This window comes from Doryrhamphus excisus, chromosome 21, assembly GCF_030265055.1.
Source record: "Doryrhamphus excisus isolate RoL2022-K1 chromosome 21, RoL_Dexc_1.0, whole genome shotgun sequence".
Taxonomy (NCBI): domain Eukaryota; kingdom Metazoa; phylum Chordata; class Actinopteri; order Syngnathiformes; family Syngnathidae; genus Doryrhamphus; species Doryrhamphus excisus.
The window spans coordinates 10,213,163-10,235,314 of NC_080486.1; the positions used below are offsets into that span (position 1 = coordinate 10,213,163).

General features: G+C 39.3%; 3 protein-coding genes across 8 annotated transcripts in view; all 3 read right to left on the reverse strand.

The window, feature by feature from the left end:
- Positions 1–191, reverse strand: part of LOC131109036 (solute carrier organic anion transporter family member 5A1) — a 52,084-nt gene extending 51,893 nt beyond the window's left edge. For all 3 annotated transcript variants that reach the window (XM_058060571.1, XM_058060572.1, XM_058060568.1), the window contains exon 1: positions 59–191. The gene's annotated coding sequence lies outside the window, so the exon portion shown is untranslated. The remainder of the gene's footprint in view (positions 1–58) is intronic.
- Positions 192–436: 245 nt separating this feature from the next.
- Positions 437–10,050, reverse strand: prdm14 (PR domain containing 14). Of its 2 annotated transcripts, XM_058059402.1 has the most exons (9): positions 6,538–10,050; positions 5,044–5,562; positions 3,973–4,020; positions 3,738–3,898; positions 3,404–3,674; positions 3,135–3,337; positions 2,208–2,309; positions 980–1,199; positions 437–868 (listed from the first exon to the last, which is right to left on the reverse strand). In XM_058059402.1, exons 2-9 carry the CDS (start codon positions 5,546–5,548, stop codon positions 714–716), a joined length of 1,665 nt encoding a protein of 554 aa, XP_057915385.1. In that variant the 5' UTR covers positions 5,549–5,562; positions 6,538–10,050; the 3' UTR covers positions 437–713. The 2 variants fall into 2 exon arrangements, with proteins under 2 accessions (XP_057915385.1, XP_057915384.1); XM_058059401.1 differs by lacking the exon at positions 6,538–10,050 and having other exon boundaries at positions 5,044–5,683.
- Positions 10,047–22,152, reverse strand: part of ncoa2 (nuclear receptor coactivator 2) — a 54,480-nt gene continuing 42,374 nt past the window's right edge. Inside the window, exons 12-22 of one of the 3 annotated variants that reach the window (XM_058059399.1) lie at positions 20,071–20,296; positions 19,791–20,000; positions 18,115–18,324; positions 17,768–17,894; positions 16,704–16,878; positions 16,324–16,620; positions 16,155–16,232; positions 15,853–16,093; positions 14,524–14,701; positions 14,254–14,440; positions 10,047–11,338 (exon numbers count right to left, since the gene is read on the reverse strand). In XM_058059399.1, the coding sequence (XP_057915382.1) occupies positions 11,327–11,338; positions 14,254–14,440; positions 14,524–14,701; positions 15,853–16,093; positions 16,155–16,232; positions 16,324–16,620; positions 16,704–16,878; positions 17,768–17,894; positions 18,115–18,324; positions 19,791–20,000; positions 20,071–20,296 (1,941 nt within the window). In that variant the 3' untranslated portion in view covers positions 10,047–11,326. Of the gene's footprint in view, positions 11,339–14,253; positions 14,441–14,523; positions 14,702–15,618; positions 16,094–16,154; positions 16,233–16,323; positions 16,621–16,703; positions 16,879–17,767; positions 17,895–18,114; positions 18,325–19,790; positions 20,001–20,070; positions 20,297–22,152 lie in introns of all 3 variants that reach the window. The other 2 variants (XM_058059398.1, XM_058059400.1) reach the window with 2 other exon arrangements.

The window sequence follows — 22,152 nt, forward strand, 5'->3', positions numbered from 1 at the left end:
GGGGGGAGTATTACTGTTAGCTACATGGATGTTTTAGCTGTTGGACTCAAAAACTCACCATATTCCGTCAAGTGTCGTTCTTTAAAAGCAGTATGAAGTGCTATCTCAGTAGATATTTATCTGTAGTTAGCAGTTACAGCTCCACGGAAGACATGATTGTTATTACTTTGACGCAGGTGTGAAGATGACGTTGCCAAAGATGTTAGGTATGTCAAGACAATACACTGCGACTGCAATACTGTACAGCTAGCCACACGTGATCAGTTTAAGCCAATCACGTTATTATTATTAATTGCTGTTTTTATTTACAGAAATCGTCCCCATCTAAAATTGTTTTAATCATTATACATAATTCTGAGGACCGCTGCTGCACTTTATTCAAAGTTTTATAACATATTGGTAAAAGTCAAACCACAACACACAATTCATGCTTGGAATTGTTTTATTCATTACTTGTCAAAAAACGTCTTTTATAAATAAACGAGGACACTTTCAATTGCAAAGCTATAAATTAGAACATTTTATACACAAATATGATGCCGTAATACAAAAAGCTTTGGTTACTTATTGCAAAAACCCAAATAATAATAATAATAATAATAGGGATGCACAACACACAACAAATGTATATAAATAGACACCGCCTGACTAGAAAGGTCTGTACAATAAAGTCGTCATAAATTAACATTTTCATTCAATTTCTTTGTATATTTTTAGTTCCATGGTCGATATTCTGCATTTAAAACCGTCAATCCAGTGTAAGGGAAGTTTTGTCCGGTGTTTCTTTGACTCTTTTGGTTGTCCAAAATCGATTCTTCAACAGATCCATTCTTTGGAGAAAGAATTGTTGTGTCCAAGACCTGCCCCTCTTATAAAATAAAATAAAAAAAGAAATTAAGACATACGTATTTACATGTATCATTAAATATAGCATGTTTTAATTCAATGTAATTTTTAAGGATAATAAATCTTAACTTACTTGAATGGCTTTTGGCATGGCTATGTAGTTGGTGCTCTTCCTGGAAGGAGGCCCCGCACAGGTCGCAGGGGAACGGCTTGTCCCTGGCGTGAGTCCGCCGGACGTGGCTGTCGTGGGCGGCGTGGGAGGCGAAGGCCTTCCCGCAGTGCTTGCACTTGAACGGCCGCTCTCCGGAGTGCTGCCTGATATGCGTGCGCAAAATACTGGAGGCCGTGAAGGCCTGAAAAGAAGAATGTGATAATATAATTATAATAACAATAACAATGTGTTCGTTTTTCCGGCGTTGTTGTATTTTCAATCGGGCGATAAAGTAGTTCCAACTCCCATTTGTTTGTTTTTAAATCATACCATTACACGCATTCTAGCATTACGTTACAAATAAAGTTAGTTCAAATTTGAGTCACAAAACAAAAAAAAGAACCATTTTCTCTTGTCGATGTTAATTAAAACACTAAATACTTCTTTTTCTGACATTGAAATTTGCTCGAAAATAATAATGATTTTGCATATTTCTACATTTTGTCATTAAAGTTCGTTATAATTTCATTTTTAATCAGGCGCTAACAAAAAAGAAAATGGTCACATCATTATCATTACGCGATTAGCTTTTTTTTAATCAGGCGATAAAGTAGATCCACTTCTCAGAAGTGTAATTTTTGTCATTATGGATTAATTAAAAACAAACTTAGCTATACATACACACGCAATACATTCATACATTTCTTCTTAATGTGTATATTCGGCTTAAAATTACGGTAAAAGGGTGTTTTATTTGACTTAAAAACATCGCAGACAGGTCAGTTGAGGTTAAGTCACAAGGAGGGCGGAAAAAGAATGGCTATGTTTAACAAAACATTCCCAGAGTGTGTTAAAAAAAAACGCGAGGATGAAAAGAAGAGAGAAGAAAAGAGGCTTCTGCTCGTAAATTAAAAGTATAATGTGGTCAGACAAAAGGGTGGGTGTACATCTGTCGATAACTAGCATGGAAGTGTCTATGGTGGCGCGTGCCCGCGGAGGGACACAATGGGGGAATGCCTGGCGCCAAATGCACCGTGAAACAAGGAAGTGACTAAGCAGGGAGGAATCAAACGTCGCTGTTGATTTCATTTCTCGACTTAAAATCATAATATAAAAAATAATACTGACTTATTTCATCTACAGCAATGACCAATCATTATAAAAACCTTAATCCCAATCTTTAAACGTAGCAAATAACAGATTTTCTTACCTTATTGCAGTATACACATTTGTATGGGCGTTCGCCGGAGTGAACTCGCATATGTTTGTTGAGGCTGGACGACTGAGAAAAACTCTTTCCACACACCGTGCACTGCAAAAACACACAATATCCACGCAACAATGATAATCTATGATGCATAATACACCCTACAAACCCACTATTATTATGGATGGTCACGTTGCAGGAGGTCCCTAATTATTTATTAAATAATTTATTACAAAAATACAAATTATAAATATAAAATGTAAATATAAAAATAATTAAAAAATAATTTATGATAATAATTATATATTATAATAATTATTATAATTATTATAATAATATTATTGAAGACTGTAGAAATAATTATTTATTACAATTATTTATACAAATAGTCATTTTGTGGTCACATTCTGTGGATTTTTCAGTGAAGATAATTTTGAATAAAATTTTTACATATTTAAAAATTTTTTTTGATGCAATTTACTTAAGAATCAGTTTTCCATTATATTTTATTTTTTTAAAAACACATATTTTTGGTCATTTTATGTTGATTTTCCATACATATGTAAGATAAAGTAAAAATAAATGAAGTAAAAACAAATGTTTTACTTTTTAACTGTATGGTTTTACCAAATTCTATTATTATTCATAAATAATAATACTTACATTTCGATACATTGTGCAGGATTATGCATAAATCTTGCAAACCTGTTTTTTCTCAATAATATTGTACAAGAATTTTATTACACATTGTCACATGAATCATTTTAATGACAAAATTATATATTATAAACTATTTGTGTTTAATAAATAGTGTTTAAAAAGGCAATGCTATATTTTACATGTGTTTTAATGAAGTATGTTACTGTATATAATAATAATAATAGTGAGGATTGACGGTGTGGAGCTGTTCTTTCAGCACCACCTGCCTACCTTGTGAGGTCTGTGCTTCTCGTGAACGTGCAAGATGTGGATCCTCAGCCTGTCCCTCTTCTCGAAGGATCTGTTGCAGAGGTGGCAAGGGAACTTCCTGTCCCCTTGGTCCACGCAGCGTGTGTACTTGAGGTGTTTGTCCCTGTAGTACTTGTAGGCGAACACCTTGCCGCACCTGTCGCACTTGAAGCCATCACCGGCGTCTTTTAAAAACAACACAGGATTAAATATTGTGAGAACGATGACCCCCAAAATGTGATTTTTTTTACCTTCAGTGGGAGGAACCCTGCTGTTGTCGTCTCCGGAGTCCCTCAGGGTGAGCGGAATGCCGAGAAATTGCATGTAGCAGTCTCCGTACCACACCAGAAGCTCCTGCTTGGCTTTAATCTCCTTGCAGGCTTCATAGAAGATCTGACCCTGGAGCTGCACTGCAATGAGATTCTGCTCCTCCGGGAACCTTGCACACTTCACCAACGACATCCAGTTGCCAGTACCTCCTCTTCCATCCACAAAGTGACTCAAACGTCCATTCTCAAACACCTGAAGAACATCATTGAATGAAAAAAAAAACTAAATCACCAAAATTTTGTGACTTCTTCTTACCTCCCACATGAGAGTGTTGTCATCATATGTTTTGATCTCACTGGTGTTGACCAGTTTTCCTTGAAAGGGACCAAAGCGCGTCCCCTTGGGGATGCTGGTCTTGTCTGTGAAGACTCCACAGTGGGACACGTTCCCCCAAGCAGCCTGCATGATGCTTAGACCTGCATAGAACAAGAAGTACAGTCAATTTCATGATAAAACATATACATTGCAAAATTATTATTATTATTTTTACCCTTAGGAAGGTCCAAAGTGTCCTTATCAAGAGGTAGGATGTTAGAGTCTGGAAAAGGAGGATCATTTTAGCATGCAGATATGAATTACATTGAGAGAATTGTTCATTTTTCATGCAGAAATACACTTTTTAGATTTTTAATGCACAAAAATCATTTAAGAATTGCACTCATTTTGGAGAATTTGATCTTTTTAGTAAATACAAGCATGCAGAAATGGACTTAATATTGGCATATTTAGGTTTCTACTAAATAATGTCATGCAGAAACTGAATAAATGGTAAATAAATGAATGCAGAAATGCACCCAGTTTAGATATTTTTACATTTCTAGTCATTTAAAGCATGTATAAATGAACTATATTGGACAATTTGATCTTTTTAGTAAATACAAACATGCAGAAATTGACTTAATATTTGCATATTTAGGTTTCTACTAAATAATGGCATGCAGAAACAGAATTTTGAGCTTTCTGGTTCAAAAATAAATGCAAAAATGCACCCAGTTTGGATAATTTTACATTTCTAGTCATTTAAAGCATGTATAAATGAACTAAATTGGAGAATTTAATATTTTTAGTAAATACAAGCATGCAGAAATGGACTTAATATGAACATATTTAGGTTTCTACTAAATAATTGCATGTAGAAACTGAATTTTGAGCTTTCTGGTTCATAAATAAATGCAGAAATGCACCCAGTTTGGATAATTTTATATTTCTAGTCATTTAATGTATGTATAAATGCACTCAATTGGCGAAATTGAGCTTTCTAGTAAATAAATCCATTTTGGATAATTTTACATTTCTAGTCATTTATAAGTATGTATATATGAACTAAATTGGATAATTTCTAGTAAATAAAAGTGCCCAAAGACACTCAACTTGTATAATTGTGCATTTTTTGTAAATAAAAACATGTAGAAATGCACTCAATATGGCGATATTTATTTTTTTTAGTCAATTAATGCACGCAATTTAAGCTTTCCATTAAATAAAAACGGGCAGAAATGCAGTCAATTTGAATAATATTTAATTTAAAGTTAATAACCCCCACGCAATTGAGTGTTTTTACCTGTTTTATCGGGTAGGCAGACCCCTGATATGGCGTGCCGCCCCTGCCCTCCAGAGTAGCCATACAACACCGTGAACAAGTCATCCTCGCTGAAGTTAAAGCGTCCTTTCCCCGGGGAGGACGTCTGAATCTGGGCTGTTTTCGGAGGCGACGTGGACGTGCAGGACGACCTCCCGCTGGACGGACTGCTGAAGTCCGACGACAGAGGACCCGCAGCGTGCTCCGTCACCACCGCTGCCAGGTCCTCCGGCTTGGAGGAGCACAGCGTGTGTCCCTGCACGAAGTGGCCGAGGAAGGGGAGTCCCGGAGCGGGGAGCACGTGGTGGTGATGCTGGGGTTGCTGGAAGTGTTGGTGGTGGTTGAGGAAAGGGTTGAGAGCGAGGGAGGAGGTGGACTTGAGGAGGTTGTGAGTCGGGGGGAAGAGGTCCATGTACGGGTGGTGGTGGTGGTGGTGGTGGGGGTGAGGACTCGGGTAGAAGCCCCGGGGGGGACTTGTCTTCAGCATGTCTTTGGAGAGTCCTATAGGTAAGAGTTCAAGTCTGGTTGATTAGATTTCATGAAATTAATGTTGGAAAAACACTCATTATGTAATTTATTATTTTTTCATTATTTTTTATTTATTTTTTGGTGACAAAAAAATAGTGTCTAGATGAGATTTCATAGATTTTTCCTTTAGAATTTTTTTCAATTAATGTTGGAAAAACACTCAATATATAATTTATTATTTTTTTATTATTATTTATTTTTATTTAATTTATTTTGGTGACAAAAAATTGTGTCTAGATGAGATTTCATAGATTTTTCCATTAGAATTTTCAATTAATGTTGGAAAAACACTCAATATGTAAGTTATTTTTTTAAAAATTATTTATTATTTTTATTGCATTTTTTTGGGTGACAAAAAATAGTGTCTCGATGACATTTCATAGATTTTTCCTTTAGAATTTCCAATTAATGTTGGAAAAACACTCAATATATAATTTATTAATTTTTTTATTATTTATTATTTTTTATTTAATTTATTTTGGTGACAAAAAATAGTGTCTAGATGAGATTTCATAGATTTTCCTTTAGAATTTTCAATGAATGTTGTAAAATCACTCAATATGTAATTTATTATTTTTTTTATTATTTATATTTATTTTTTGGTGACAAAAAATAGTGTCTAGATGAGATTTCATAATTTTTTTCCTTAAATTTTTTTTTTTTTTTTTTTTAGAAAAGTGACAAAAAAGTGCATTTTGGGGTTAAAAATGATTTCCAAAACACACTTAAATCAATGTGTGTGTTTTAGGAAGCATTCAGCAGTCAAGGAACACAAAGAGATACAAATCAGGGTCACGACACTCATTTAAGAACACCCCCTCCATGAAAGCAGGGGTCATCATTAAATAGAGTTTTACATTTATTGATAGACCCTAATAAAGACCCTAAAAACCATTTTAAAAGGGAAAATATTCATATAAAAAATTATACAAAAAAAAAGCATCTTACCTTGTATGAGTTAGAGATGTTCCACAGAGAAGTTAGCAGTCATATCCACACGACACTACACGGATCTTCTCCCGCTCTGCACTCAACTGGACCGGAGTGCTGCGGTCATGTGAGGGTAAACACGCTGAGTGAAGACAAGACGTCAAGCCGAGGAAGGAAGGATGCTTCCATTCCTTGCAGCCTTCTTCCTATTGGCTCCTATAGAGGACGGACGAACGGACGGATGGACCTCATGCATCTCAATAACAGCCTTGTTCTCTCTCTTTTCTTTCTTTCTTTCTTTTCTCTGCAGGGACAACCCACCCGGTTAACCTCCACATTTCCATATGACCCCCCCCCCCCCCACTCCCCACACACACACAATCCCTTCATTTGGGTGAGATGTTATCTCTAACCCCTTTTTTTTACCTCACAGGAACACAAATGTTAGCTCTTAGGGCTTAAAATACATTACATACATTAGCACAGTATTAGCTTTTTATGTACTGTGTGTGTGTGTGTGTGTGTGTGTGTGTGTGAAAAGATACACTCCATGACATTATTGCAATAACAGAATTCTTTATTTACAAGGCAAATAGCATCAGCGAAGCCATATTAGTTCACAACTTGCATAACTGGGTTTGTTTTTCTTTATCTAATTTGCATAAAACGCGCTCTCACCCTCTCTATGTCTCTCTCACACACACACACATACACACACTCTTGGGGTACAAATGCGCCAGGGTGGGAAGTGGGGGTACAGTGTGATTCCAAAAAAAACAAAGTCTCAGAAAGTCCATAATAATAATAATAATAATATGACGTAGTGCAGGAATCCTTATAGAAAGCAATGAAGGGATGAATGGTGGTTAGTTAGTATTGTACAAGTCATTATACAAATATAATACACACGGCCATATATAATGTACAAGAGCGAAAAAACGCACAAGATCTAAGGCATTATGCTAGTTTTTTTTTTTTTTTTACTTTTTAGCATTTTTAAGGTTGCATTTTAGCTCTAAGAAACTGGCAGACGATACAAAAGGGCTTTGAAAGTGAAATTCAGGAGGAAAATTTGTTTTTTTTTTTTTCTTAAAATCATACTAAAATGAAAATCTGTCCTTATAAATGCAACCTGCACATCATGGCTTCTCAAAACGTTAACAATCTTTGGAAAAATTTTGCAACAAGCGTGGCTTAAAATGGTGTAAAATGGCTGAAAAAGGCCTGTTTTACAATTAAAAAAAAAAAAAAAACACTTTTCCATAAAATCTTATATATACGTCTTTCGGTACGAGCGCTAAAAATACCTACGGAGTTGGAGTGGATTTTTTTTTTTGTATTGAAAGGAATTTTGACAGGCGACTTCCTGTGTTGAGTATAAAGCACGGCTTAAACCCACAAAAGTGTTAGGCCTTGGATGTGTACAATACATTCTGTCTTGGATATTGGACCCTGTTGAAGTGACATCATCATCATTATTATGATCATTTAGTGTACTTAAGAAAGGTTCTTTCCGGGCCTGAAAAGCTACCAAGCAAGTGGAACAAAACGCAGAATGAAGGGTTTATTTGGCTTGATCCTACCTTATAATGGAACAGGGCTTCCCAAACTTATTCCTGTTACTTTGACATGCAACCCCACATTGAGCCAAGGTCAAGATTTTTGTTCTTCAAAGTCACAGCACCGGCTTTACAAGTGTGATGAACCACAGGAGTAGCAGCTTGAGAAAAATAAAAAAAATTTTTTTTTTTCAAATGTTAACTCAAGAATGTTAGCCCGTGACATACGACGGCGTATTAGGGTCATAAAGTTTAGAGGAAAAAAATAAAGTCGGAACTTTTTGGAAAAAAAACAAAAAAACAAAAAAAAAAACTCGTACATTTACGAGAAAAAGTAGTACTGTAACTTTACGAAAATAAAGTTGTACATTTACAAGAAAAAAACTGCATCGTATGAGAATACAGTTGTAACTTTGAGAAAAAAGTCCCAAATTTACGAAACCAGACGTGTCAATTTCTGAAAAAACTGTTGTAAATTCGTAATATTACGAGAATTAAGTTGTCACTTTAGGAGAAAAAAAAATTTGTACCGTTACGAGAGAAAAAAAAAGTGGAAATTAACAAGAACAAAGTCCTAAATTTAAAAGCAAAAAATGCTGTACAAAATTACGAGGAAAAAAAAGTAGTAATATTACAAGAATAAAGTCGTACATGTACGAGAAAAAAGTTGCTAAATTAGAATAATAAAAAAACGCATTACAATAAAGAAAAATTTGTAAGTGAGAATTTTTTTTTTACTTTATGAGAAAGTCATAATATAAGAATAAAGTTGCCAATTCTCAAGAAAAAAGTAGGAACATAAAGAGAATAAAATCGTACATTAACGAGAAAAATAAATACACTTACGAGAATAATATAAATCTAAAAGAAAAAAGTCGGTCAATTATGTGAATAATGATGTAAATTCACGAGAAAATGTGGTCGTAATATTAGGAGAATAAAGTCGTACAATTATGATGGGGAAAAAAAAAGTCATAAATGTACGAGAATAAAGTAGTAACTTTACGAGAACATAATGTTCAGAGTTTTCTCGTAACCTTATGACTGTAGTGTCGTAAACGTACAACTTTATTATGAAAATGTCAGATTATTTTAATAACAGGCACTGGATGAGACAGCTAAGAAAAGGCGGAACTTATGTCACCTTTAGTTATAAGCTAGTATTAGGACTTTTTTTTATCGTAAATTACGACTTTTTTTCGTAGCCCTAATACGCCATTGCAGTATCCCTACTTTTAGAATTTTTTTAAAATTTTTTTGATAAATAAAAGCTTTGTTTGTATATTAGCATATCAGCGTCCCGTCGCTAGCGAACAATGCTAACTAATGCTACGTTTTTGAGGTGAACGTCATGCGAGGCTGCTGTTCGGAATGGAATATTTTCCCACTCTTTTAGACACATACGGCAACAGCTACCACAGAGACGTAGCACACTCGTTTATACCTAGCCTACTAGCCTAGTTTGAACTCAATTGTAAACTGTCCTGGAGACCCCTAGACTCATTTCACAGCTGTTAAGAATGGAAGGGTGGACTTTCGCCCTGTAAACACGACGTTCCAGAGGGCAGTGAGTGGAAAAATACATACTGTACAGTACGTGTTGGCAATTTAGTTCATAGTAGCGATACGTTAGACTTGAAAGGAGGTGTAGCAGCTTGAGAAAAATGAAGAAAAAACATCTTTTTAGAGGGGAAATTGAAATTATTAGACAAAATATGCTCCAGAAATTCAGTTTTTTCCCCACTAAGGTGTGTCATTAAATTGAAAAAAAAAATTCACTTCAAAAATCCATTTTTTTAATAAGTTTGGGAAACCCTGAACTAGAGGATATAAGTTTTTTTTTTTTTTGAGGTTACATAGGATGAAACCCAGAGTAGCACGCCATTAGCCAACACTTTACAGGTGAACTAACTGCCTGAGGTCATTTAAATATGGCTGTCTGTAAAGTGGGGGGGGGGGGGGGGGGGGGGGGGGGCGCCTTGCTGCATAATCTAAAATTCAGTGTGTGTGTGTGTGTGTGTAGTTCTTGGTACAAACTGCAATTAAAAAAACAAACCAAAACGGTATTTAATACTGCATCCAAAAAACGTGGCGCAAAAAGGTGTCCTTTTTATTATTATTATATACAAAAAAATTACAAAAAAAAAAATAATAATAATAATAACCCCAAGATTCTCAAGTTATTGCTTGTTTACATCACACCAGAAACAGTTTGCACCTAGCAGCTTGTAGAAAGCGTTTTTCACTCCATACAACATAGAAAGCACACTTTTAAAAGTTATTTATGGCTGTGTTATCTTGGTTTTTTTTTTTTTAGTTTTTTTTTTTTTCCTGTTTGGTGGTGTTCTATGCTAAAGGCAGAGAAGCAAAGCGATATCTGTACACTGTATACACAGCAACACTTCCCAATGTCACACACACACACACACACACACACACACACACACACATACCCAGTCTGCATCGTACCGGGAAGAAAAAAAAATCAAATAAATAGAGAAAAAAAAAAAGCTTTTACTTATTATCGTTATGTACAATTCATCTTTCAATTAATTTTTTTCTGAAAGGATCGGACCCAAATATTTAGGTTCACAGACGAGTCTTCTCAGAAAGAATATTAAAATTCATGTAAAAAAAAGTGCCTTTTTTCGCAACACTTTTTTTTTTTTTTTTAAAGAATATTCTCTTCTCGGATGCTACGAGGATAATAAAGCCATCTACAGGAATTATTCATTAAATCTATACAGAAAAATAAAACTTAATTTAATACACTATATAAACCTCACATCACTCTTACTCTTCTACTCTTCTTCTGCAGTGTTTTTTTTTTTCAAGATCAACTTCCTGTCCCGACACCCGCGAGTAAGTAACAATAATATAGAAAAAAAAGAAGAGCTTAAAAAAAAAAAAAAAAAAAAGGCAAAACCGGCTAAAAGTTTTTGCGTAATTTCTAACTTAGACGTGGGGTAAGGGGGGGGGACGCCAATGTTTTTTTTTTTTTTTTTTTTTTTTTTTTGAGACGAGATTGTAAATGGCCGCAGTCCGCTGAGAGGATACATTCATGAAGAACCCGGGCCTACAGTAAGTCACACTACGGTGAATGCAGCCGGACAGGCGGAAAAAGGGGGGGGGGGGGGGTGAACCTTGAACATGGGAGAGGTGGGGGGGCGGGCTTACGTGTTTGTATACAATTTTTGCTCCAGCTGATCGCTGAGGTCCGGGGGTTAGGGTAGACAACTCAATGGGGGTCAACAGTATTTCTGCAAGAAGAGAAGAGTCAAGCGTTATACACACATACACACACACACACACACACACACACACACACACACACACACACACACACACACACACACACACACACACACACACACACACATATATACACACACACAATAAACACGCTACCCTAATGGCCGGACTGTATGAGATTTCATAGATTTTCCTTTAGAATTTTCAATTAATGTTGGAAAAACACTCAATATGTAATTTATTATTATTTTTAATTATTATTTGTATAATTTTTTTGGTGACAAAAAATAGTGTCTAGATGAGATTTCATAGATTTTTCCTTTAGAATTTTCAATTAATGTTGGAAAAACACTCAATATGTAATTTATTTATTTTTTAAATTAATTATTATTTTTATTTCATTTTTTTGGTGACAAAAAATAGTGTCTAGATGAGATTTCATAGATTTTTCCTTTAGAATTTTAAATTAATGTTGGAAAAACACTCAATATGTAATTTTTTAAAATTAATTATTATTTTTATTTAATTTTTTTTGGTGACAAAAAATTGTGTCTAGATGAGATTTCATAGATTTTTCCTTTAGAATTTTCAATTCATGTTGGAAAAACACTCAATATGTAATTTTTTTTAAAATTATTATCTTTATTTAATTTTTTTTGGTGACATAAAATAGTGTCTAGATGAGATTTCATAGATTTTTCCTTTAGAATTTTTAATTAATGTTGGAAAAACACTCAATATGTAATTTATTATTTTTTTATTTATTATTTGTATACATTTTTTTGGTGACAAAAAATAGTGTCTAGATGAGATTTCATAGATTTTTCCGTTAGAATTTTAAATTAATGTTGGAAAAACACTCAATATGTAATTTATTATTTTTATTATTATATTTATTTATTTTTTTCATGACAAAAAAATAGCGTCTAGATGAGATTTCATTGATTTTTCCTTAAACAAATTTTTTTTTTCTTTAGAAAAGTGACAAAAAAGTGCATTTTTGGGGTTAAAAATGATTTCCAAAACACACTTAAATCAATGTGTGTGTTTTGGAAATCGCTACCCTAATGGCCGGACTGTAAATAATTGAAATAATAAGTGCCAATATATACTTCTATAGTCCTGCATGGCCGTTAAATCAAAACGCTGGTGTGTTAGAACCGCCTGGTTAAATATTGATAAACCTTTATTGACACTTAAAAGCATCACGGTGATGACACCTGTTGGTTTTCCATGTTAGATGTCTGTCTATAGTAGTCCATACAGTGCCTGCAGCTAATTACATGCATCTAAGTTGAAGTCAAGACTGGAGGAGCTGGATAGTAAATTATTCCCAGTCTGACCAGAAGATTATTCCTTAGTTCCTACATACGTATATGTGGGAAAAGTCCAATATGAGCCATGTTTACATGAGGAGTTTTTCTCTTTCCGAATGACCTTTCCCGAAAGCAATGGTATATATGGAAAGGAATATTCCAATCATGGGTGGCATGGTGGTCGAGTGGTTAGCGTGTAGACCTCGCAGCTAGGAGGACCAGGGTTCAATTCCACCCTCGGCCATCTGGGATAGGCTCCCTCGTGAGAAAAAGCGGTAGAAAATGAATGAATGTTTCTGTTTTAGTCGGGAACTGATATTTTCCCAAAACTTCCAGATGTTCTACTACTGATTACTAAAGAACAGAAAAAAGGTAGAAACAAACTTTTCGTTTGTGATGAAAGAAGGCGGATGAGTGGTTAGCACGCAGACCAGGGTTCAATTCCACCCTCGGCCATCTGGGATAGGCTACCTCGTGAGAAAAAAGCGGTAGAAAATGAATGAATGAATGACTTTCTTTTTTAGTCGGGAACTGATATTTTCCCAAAACTTCCAGATGTTCTACTACTGATTACTAAAGAACGGAAAAAAGGTAGAAACAAACTTTTTGTTTGTGATGAAAGAAGGGAGGCTGCACAGCGGACGAGTGGTTAGCGTGCAGACCTCACAGCTAGGAGACCAGGGTTCAATTCCGCCCTCGGCCATCTCTGTGTGGAGTTTGCATGTTCTCCCCGTGCATGCGTGGGTTTTCTCCGGGTACTCCGGTTTCCTCCCACATTCCAAAAAAAACATGCTAGGTTAATTAGCGACTCCAAATTGTCCATAGGCATGAATGTGAGTGTGAATGGTTGTTTGTCTATATGTGCCCTGTGATTGGCTGGCCACCAGTCCAGGGTGTATACCCCGCCTCTCGCCCGAAGACAGCTGGGATAGGCTCCAGCACCCCCGCGACCCTCGTGAGGAAAAAAGAGGTAGAAAATGAATGAATGAATGAATGATAATAAGATCCTTCGGTCTCGGGCTGATACTGACACTTGGGGGCCTGATACCAGACAAACCATGTGATAACCTATAATTATCAGTAATAATATTGTCATTTTTTCATGTAAATCGAGGGAGCAAAAGCAGTATCGGCCCAAGGGTGATTGGAAAAAAAAATCGGTATCAGCATCGGCTTGAAGGAAACCATATCGGTCCATCCCTAGTCTTGACTTCCAACTTAGAGAACAAGCATGTAATTAGCTGCAGGTCATGTGATAACCTACAATTATCAACTTTAAAAGGAATAAGTAAATTATTATAAGGAGAGTAAATTATTCCTAGTCTGACCGGAAGCCTATTCCTCAGTTCCTACATACATATGTGGGAAAAGTCCTGTAGAAATCAAACACGGATATGCTTCACAGTATTGATGGAGTCGTGGGTCTTCATCTGGAGCGATGGGTGTCTTCTATTAATGCACCCATAGGTGGCGACAAAGCTTCATATGTGCTACCTGAAACAAGCGCTGCTGGTTTTCAAATATGAAGATGCTTTGTTTCGTCGCCCTAGTTAGCATAAGCATAGAAGATGCATGGACGGGGAGGGGGGGGGGGGGGGTGTGATTACCTGTTCTTGTCCCATGGAGGGCAAGCCGGGCGAGGCCATGGACGTGACGCTCATCTGTCCGGCCATCTGACCCATGCTGCTGGTGACCATGGGGACATTGTTCAGGTTCATGCCGCTGCCGTTGTACATGCTGCCGTTATTCTGCTGCTGGGTGAACTGGGGGGACGTCTGCTGCTGGGAGAACATACTACACGCGGGAATAAAACTGTTAATATGCATGTAGTTCTTTTTTTTTAATGATTTTTTTTTATGATTTTCCGTCTTTTGTACCTGTTCCCTCCCATGCTGCCCTGCGGCCAGCCGTTAATATCAGGCGAGGCTTGGAAAGAGGCGTTCCCCTGGCCTTGCTGCATCATCGGGGACTGTGCGTGGGCCATGCGGGGAGACAGCAGGGGGCTCTGCGGTGCACCAGGACCACCAAAGCCTCCGTCTGCCTGTTGGTTCATACCTATGACAGGAAGTAGGGGTCAAAAAACGGTCAGCAACATTCAGGCCTGACGTCAAGCTAGCTTAATAAGTTGAATTATTATTATTATTATTATTATCGGTACTTTACACAAACATGCCACACATAGGAAAAAAAGTGACGGTAATGAGCAAGCGAGAGGTCGAGTTTCTGCAAGCATGTCAGCATCGAACATGCAAGGAATGAAGGAATCGGGATAGAAACAGCAATGGCACCACTAGAGGATGTGGAATAAATTTAAATAAGATCAAATATGTAAATAAATTACCTATACTTCACTACCAGTGTACTAAATACCTGTTAAAACACAATCAAATATATTTAATTTGGATTATCAGCGGAGCACAAACTGGGAATTCTGTGCTCAGGGTGCCCTCTGGTGGACAAACAGTGTATGGCAATTTTAGATAAAAAGGTTTAATACACTATGCCAGGGGTCTCAAAATTATCGATGTATTCAACCCATTAAATAGCATTTAGCGCAGGGGTCTCAAACACGCGGCCCGCGGGCCAAATGTGGCCCGCAGGACACTAGTCTGAGGCCCCCGCCTTGATATGAATGTTTAATGTTTGATATGGATGCTGTATGGTATCATGTAACCAGAAAAAATTATTACGTTTGATTCATGTTCATGTTAAAGGTTAAATAACTGTTAATAGTTATCCTCCCTATCCGTGTGGAAGTGGTAAGTTTTTGGCTATTTAAGTTGAAAGGAAATAACTTGAAGGCTACCGTTTAGGTCGCTAGCTCTCTAGTTTGCGAGTTAGCATGTGTCTCAAGACCCTGCAGTTGCGCAATATGTTGTAAATAAAAAGAGTATAAATGTGATCACACACACACACACACACCGGTGATGTGACATGAAGTGTGTGTCGGGGCCGGGAAGTGGGAGCGGTACCTGAGTTGGGAAACTGAAAGGCACTGTGCTGCATTTGGGGGCTGAGTACGGCCCCGTACTGTCCGCCCATCATATTTGTGTTTCCCATCATCATCTGGGAGGAGGAGGAGGTGGAGGAAGAGGAGGAGGTGCCATGCAAGTGGAGCTGGGGGTTGGAGGGAAGAGACGACAGGCTGGGGGAGAGAGGGGAGGAGAAGGGGCTGGTAGGCGGAGGTGGCGAGGCCAGGCCTGTACCGGTACCGTAGCTGGGCGGGTAGGGGAACTGCTGGGGGTTGGTCTGGGGGATCCGCGGGTTACTCATGTTGGGCGGCAGGTTGAGTCCCTGGGCCCGCATGGCCATGCTCCTCTGCTGCTGCTGCTGCTGCTGGACCTGCTGGGCTTGCTGGACCTGCTGCTGCTGCTGCTGTCGCTGTCTCAGGTGGTTGCTCAGGAGTTCCCGCTGACGCTGCGCCAACATCTGAGCGTTGATGGTCCCCTGCGTGCGGCAGTTCTCGCGTGAGTGGAACGGTTATGTGTCACGTTCACACTAAACGTACCTGGTTTGGAGCGTTGGATCTGAGCGGTAGATTGACGTTAGAAACGCTGCTCATCTGAGTCATCATTGGCTGTCGGTTCTAACAGGAAGATAAATTGTAAAAAAATTTAAATAAAACTAAAGTAATTTTTTAATCAAAATTAATTAACGCTAATGTTGATATTACGCACTTGCTGTGACTGGAGTCGGTGCTGAAGCTGTAGCCGTAGCGTGTTAGGCTGGTTGGGGCCGACACCCCCAGGCCTGAGTCCGGGCCGGGCCTGCATCCTCATCATGGGGTAACCTGGCCGAGGACCCATCTGACCAGACATGGGATGGAATCCCGTCTCCTGCATGGGTGCCCCTGGGTAGCCCCTCTGGGCCATGTGGGACTGAGGCGAACCGAACTGCTGTGCGTACATGGGGGGCTTCTGGTCCAACATCATGGACGGGTCCTGCGGGAACTGGTCCTGGTCTAGTGTCTGGTTCTAGAAATTTAAAAAAATTGCTATGACGCTTCATGAAATGATAATGAAAACAATTCATGATTCAGATGAAGTATGGAGGTCACCTGTTCTATCAGAGCAGGGATGCCGAGGGCGCGGTCAAGTTCTTCAAGGCCGTCAAAATCCTTTAGTGCGGTGTAGAGTTGGGACATGAGTGCACCCTCATCCACCGCGCTGCCGTCGCCGCTACTGAGGCCCATATTACACAGGAGGTCATCTTGAGGCGTTGAGTGAAGCGGCCTGGAGAAGCATGGTTGTTGGATTAATCCACATGATCACGATCATGATCACAGGAAGTGAAGTATTTCTATAATGCCTCATATTAACTCACTAGCAAGATCTCATGGTGTATAGACTGGTCATATATTTCATCTCATTTCATATTATCACAGGGCACATATAGACAAACAACCATTCACACTCACATTCATACCTATGGACAATTTGGAGTCGCTAATTAACCTAGCATGTTTTTTTTTGGAATGTGGGAGGAAACCGGAGTACCCGGAGAAAACCCACGCATGCACGGGAAGAACATGCAAACTCCACACAGAGATGGCCGAGGGTGGAATTGAACCCTGGTCTCCTAGCTGTGAGGTCTGCGCGCTAACCACTCATCCGCCTTCTTTCATCACAAACAAAAAGTTTGCTTCTACCTTTTTTTCCATTCTTTAGTAATCAGTAGTAGAACATCTGGAGGTTTTGGGAAAATATCAGTTCCCAACTAAAAAATAAACTTTCATTCATTTTCTACCACTTTTCCTCACAAGGGTCGCGAGGGTGCTGGATCCTATGCCAGCCGTCTTCCGGTGAGAGGCGGGGTACACCCTGGACTGGTCGCCAGCCAATCACAGGGCACATATAGACAAACAACCATTCACACTCACATTCATACCTATGGACAATTTTGGTATGTGGGTGGAAACCGGAGTACCCGGACAAAAACCATGCAAACTCCACACAGAGATGACAGAGAGTGGACTTGAACTATGGTCTCCTAGCTGTGAGGTCTGCGTGCTAACCACTCGACCACCGTGCAGCCACTGTTTATATTTTTTTATATTGTGTATTTTGTACTGCTTAACTGCAATGCAAATGACGAATAAAGACATCTTATCTTATCTTTTACCTGTTCTGGCTCACAAAAGCCGTCTGGTCAATGGGCATCATGCTGTCTGGCCATGGCGCCGTCTGATTGGGCGGAGCCTGCTGCTGCGAGAAATGGCCCACCATACTGATGTCCATGTCAGGTTGGGCTAAACAGGAAAGAAACATTTGTTGTCAATGGTGATGGTGGTTCTACTGCGGAAAACGCTAGCCTGATCAGACTATTCAGAACATTGTGTTATTTTGCACTTTGCCACTAGATGGCGCTCTTAACCTTAAATCTGAGCAATGTGTGGGTGAATCAAAGGTTCTGTGCTTTCATAAGTCCTGAACTGTTGAAGAACGAGCTGAAACCAAAAACAACCTCACCAGTGGGCATCATCGATGACTGGAGCATTTGCCGGGGCCCTGGTGGTTGGCTGCCGGGTCTCATGGGCGCACCACCGTTGGGGCCCATTCTGCCCTGCATGGAACCCGGCTGCGCGGGGCCGGGGGTTCCGAGTGGAGGAGCCGAACCCGAGCCTGCCCAGCTTTCCTGCTGCTGCATGCCCGGCCGAGGCCCGCCTGGACCCATGAGCCCTGGATGGAGATGAAACGCAAGTGTGACTTTTGTTTCCACCCTGGGGAAGAAATTTAACTAACACAAAATGGAGACCGCAATTATAATGGAAGCTCATAACGAAAAAAAATCCAATTAAAAAAATATAGCACTCCAATAATTAGATTTCTAATTGAATTCCACCACAGCAGAGACAGACAGGCTCTCTAGACATGAAATAACACCCCTATAGTCATAGGTTCAGAGTTGAGTTTCAGCTCGGTGTGGTGGTGTATTTATTCAAAGTTATTGTGCTTTTTTTTTTTTCTACATTATTAGAGCCCTCTAGACATGAAATAACACCCCTATAGTCATAGGTTCAGAGTTGAGTTTCAGCTCGGTGTGTTGGTGTATTTATTCAAGGTTATTATGCTTTTTATACATTATTAGAGCCCTCTAGACATGAAATAACACCCCTATAGTGATAGGTTCAGAGTTGAGTTTCAGCTCGGTGTGTTGGTGTATTTATTCAAGGTTATTGGGCTTTTTTTTTTTTTTTACATTATTAGAGCCCTCTAGACATGAAATAACACCCCTATAGTCATAGGTTCAGAGTTGAGTATCAGCTCGGTGTGTTGGTGTATTTATTCAAGGTTATTATGCTTTTTTTACATTATTAGAGCCCTCTAGACATGAAATAACACCCCTATAGTCATAGGTTCAGAGTTGAGTATCAGCTCGGTGTGTTGGTGTATTTATTCAAGGTTATTGGGCTTTTTTTTACATTATTAGAGCCCTCTAGACATGAAATAACACCCCTATAGTCATAGGTTCAGAGTTGAGTTTCAGCTCGGTGTGTTGGTGTATTTATTCAAGGTTATTGTGCTTTTTTTTACATTATTAGAGCCCTCTAGACATGAAATAACACCCCTATAGTCATAGGTTCAGAGTTGAGTTTCAGCTCGGTGTGGTGGTGTATTTATTCAAGGTTATTGGGCTTTTTTTTACATTATTAGAGCCCTCTAGACATGAAATAACACCCCTATGGTCATCTTTACACTCATATTATTGTTTTGCAGCTGGAAGAGCTGAGTGAGGGACTGACAGGAAGTAATGTAATAGGTTCAGAGTTGAGTTCCAGCTCGGTGTGTTGGTGTATTTATTCAAGGTTATTGTGCTTTTTTTTTTTACATTATTAGAGCCCTCTAGACATGAAATAACACCCCTATGGTCATCTTTACAGTTATATTATTGTTTTTCAGCTGAAAGAGCTGAGTGAGGGACTGACAGGAAGTGATGTAATAGGTTCAGAGTTGAGTTTCAGCTCGGTGTGTCGGTGTATTTATTCAAGGTTATTGTGTTTTTTTTTTTTTACATTATTAGAGCCCTCTAGACATGAAATAACACCCCTATGGTCATCTTTACACTCATATTATTGTTTTGCAGCTGGAAGAGCTGAGTGAGGGACTGACAGGAAGTGATGTTGGGAGGAGTGCAGTAAACACACCTGTGGCGACCATGTTGGCCTGATTAGCCATGATGCCGTGGCCTCCCACAATGCCTTGCTGCTGCGGTTGCTGCTGCTGTTGTTGCTGTTGCATGAGGGTGTACGGGCTTGTGGTCCTGATGGGGTACTGCGGGGACGTGTTCATATCCAGAGAGACGCTCCGTACCGGCACACCCCTGCCTGGTTGACCCGGTCGGACACCCCCGAAATCTAAAAACAGAAGCTGAATTAGAAGCTGCAAAAAAACACAATACTAATAATAATAACGTGTGCTACTTACTAGTTGGACCCATGCCGCCGCCAACACCGCCACCGCCGCCGCCAACGCCAACGCTCCTGTGCTGCTGTTGCGCCGCGACAGCGGGATTGCTCTCGGACATCTGCAGGAAGTCATTGATGATGTTCTGTTTGTCCATGGGGCTGGGCAGCGACACGGGCCGGGGCTCACAAAAGAGCTGCGGCTGAGCACTCTGCAGGTCATTCAAGATGTCGTCCAGCTCCGACGACTGCGCGGCGAAGCAGAGGACACGTGTGAGAACAGAAGCGGATCAATTTGTTCTTATCTGAATCATAACAATGATTAATTGTGGGACACACAACTGTTTTTTTATGGGGGGGGGGGGGGGGGGGCGTCAGTGCTTGTAAAGGGCAGGAGTGACAACTTTATAATTTCAACACTTATGGCAGTGTGATACCCCCCCCCCTGAAAAAAAAAAAAAAACAACCTGAGGGGACTTGATAAATAACTTGCAATAGCAATAACCATCCACCAGAAGGCAGCATATTAGAACTCACTCATGACTACACTACACTACAACAAAACAGCTGTGTTAACATACCTTTTTTTTTTTTTTTTTATAAATACTATGACGTCAAACAGGTAATTACAATAACCCCTAAAGTGTACACGGCTGCAGAAATACTGGATATAAAGAAAGCGGTGCAATTCCTGCATGCACATAAATTCATTTTGCGATGGTGTTTACGCACACTTGACCATAAACAGCAGCAGAGGGAATGCAGCACAAAGCCAATCACTCTGTTAGGATATATGGGAGTGCTTCACAGAGTGGCAGCATGGAAGGGGCGGGAAAGGGGAAGGGGAGGGGGGGTAGGTGGTGAGACGGAGAAAAGCCCTAATGAGGTCAGGAATGATGTAATGCTCCTGTACACTCTCACTTTGCTCCCTTCCTCCTCTTCTCCGTTTCTCTCCACCCCCCCCCCCCCCCCCCTTCTCTCCCACTTTCTATTCTCTTGGCCACTCTGCCTTGCTTTTACGCTTAATGGCTCCTATTTCTATTAATCTATCAGTTTTCAATGCAATGTAACGCGATCCGCGTCCTGTGCTGCAGGAACGAGCGCCGGGAGAAACGGTTGCCAGAAGTTGACAAGTTCATTAAAAAAAAAAAAAAAAAAAAAAATCGACCAATTTTCAGCTCAGTGTGTTGGTGTGTTTAAGATTATTGTGCCTTTTTTTTTTTTTTTTAGATGATTAGAGCCCTCTAGATATGAAATAACACCCCTATAGTCATAGGTTCAGAGTTGAGTTTCAGCTCCTTGTGTTGGTGTGTTTATTCAAGGTTATTGTGCTTTCTTTTTTTTTTTTTTACACATTATTAGAGCCCTCTAGACATGAAATAACACCCCTATAGTCATAGGTTCAGAGTTCAGTTTCAGCTCGGTGTGTTGGTGTATTTATTCAAGGTTATTGTGCTTTTTTTTTTTTACATTATTAGAGCCCTCTAGACATGAAATAACACCCCTATAGTCATAGGTTCAGAGTTGAGTTTCAGCTCGGTGTGTTGGTGTATTTCTTTAAGGTTATTGTGCTTTTTTTAAACATTATTAGAGCTCTTTAGACATGAAATAACACCCCTATAGTCAGGTTCAGAGTTGAGTTTCAGCTCGGTGTGTTGGTGTATTTATTCAAGGTTATTGTGCTTTCTTTTTTACAGTTATTTACAGTTATATTTTTGTTTTTTCAGCTGGAAGAGCTGCGTGAGGGACTGACAGAAAGTGATGTAATAGGTTCAGAGTTGAGTTTCAGCAGGCAATATTGACAGAACTCCGATAAAAATAACGCACGGTGGCGTTTTCCTAGCGTGCCATTCCGACAGCCTCTTTTGCAAGTGGTGAACTCTGCTCTGATTTCACATGTAGCCCCCCTGCTCCTGCATCAATAATTCAGGCCTCAAACAATCATGAGCATTACAGCAGGCGAGGGAGAAAGAGCAAGCGGGTGAGGGTTAGACTTTTGGAACTAGTACAGTCATCGTTCACACATGGCCGAGCAGCCATTCACCAGCAGCCCACTCACTCACTCACAAACATGGAACTAATGAAGTCGGAGCTGCGTCCATGT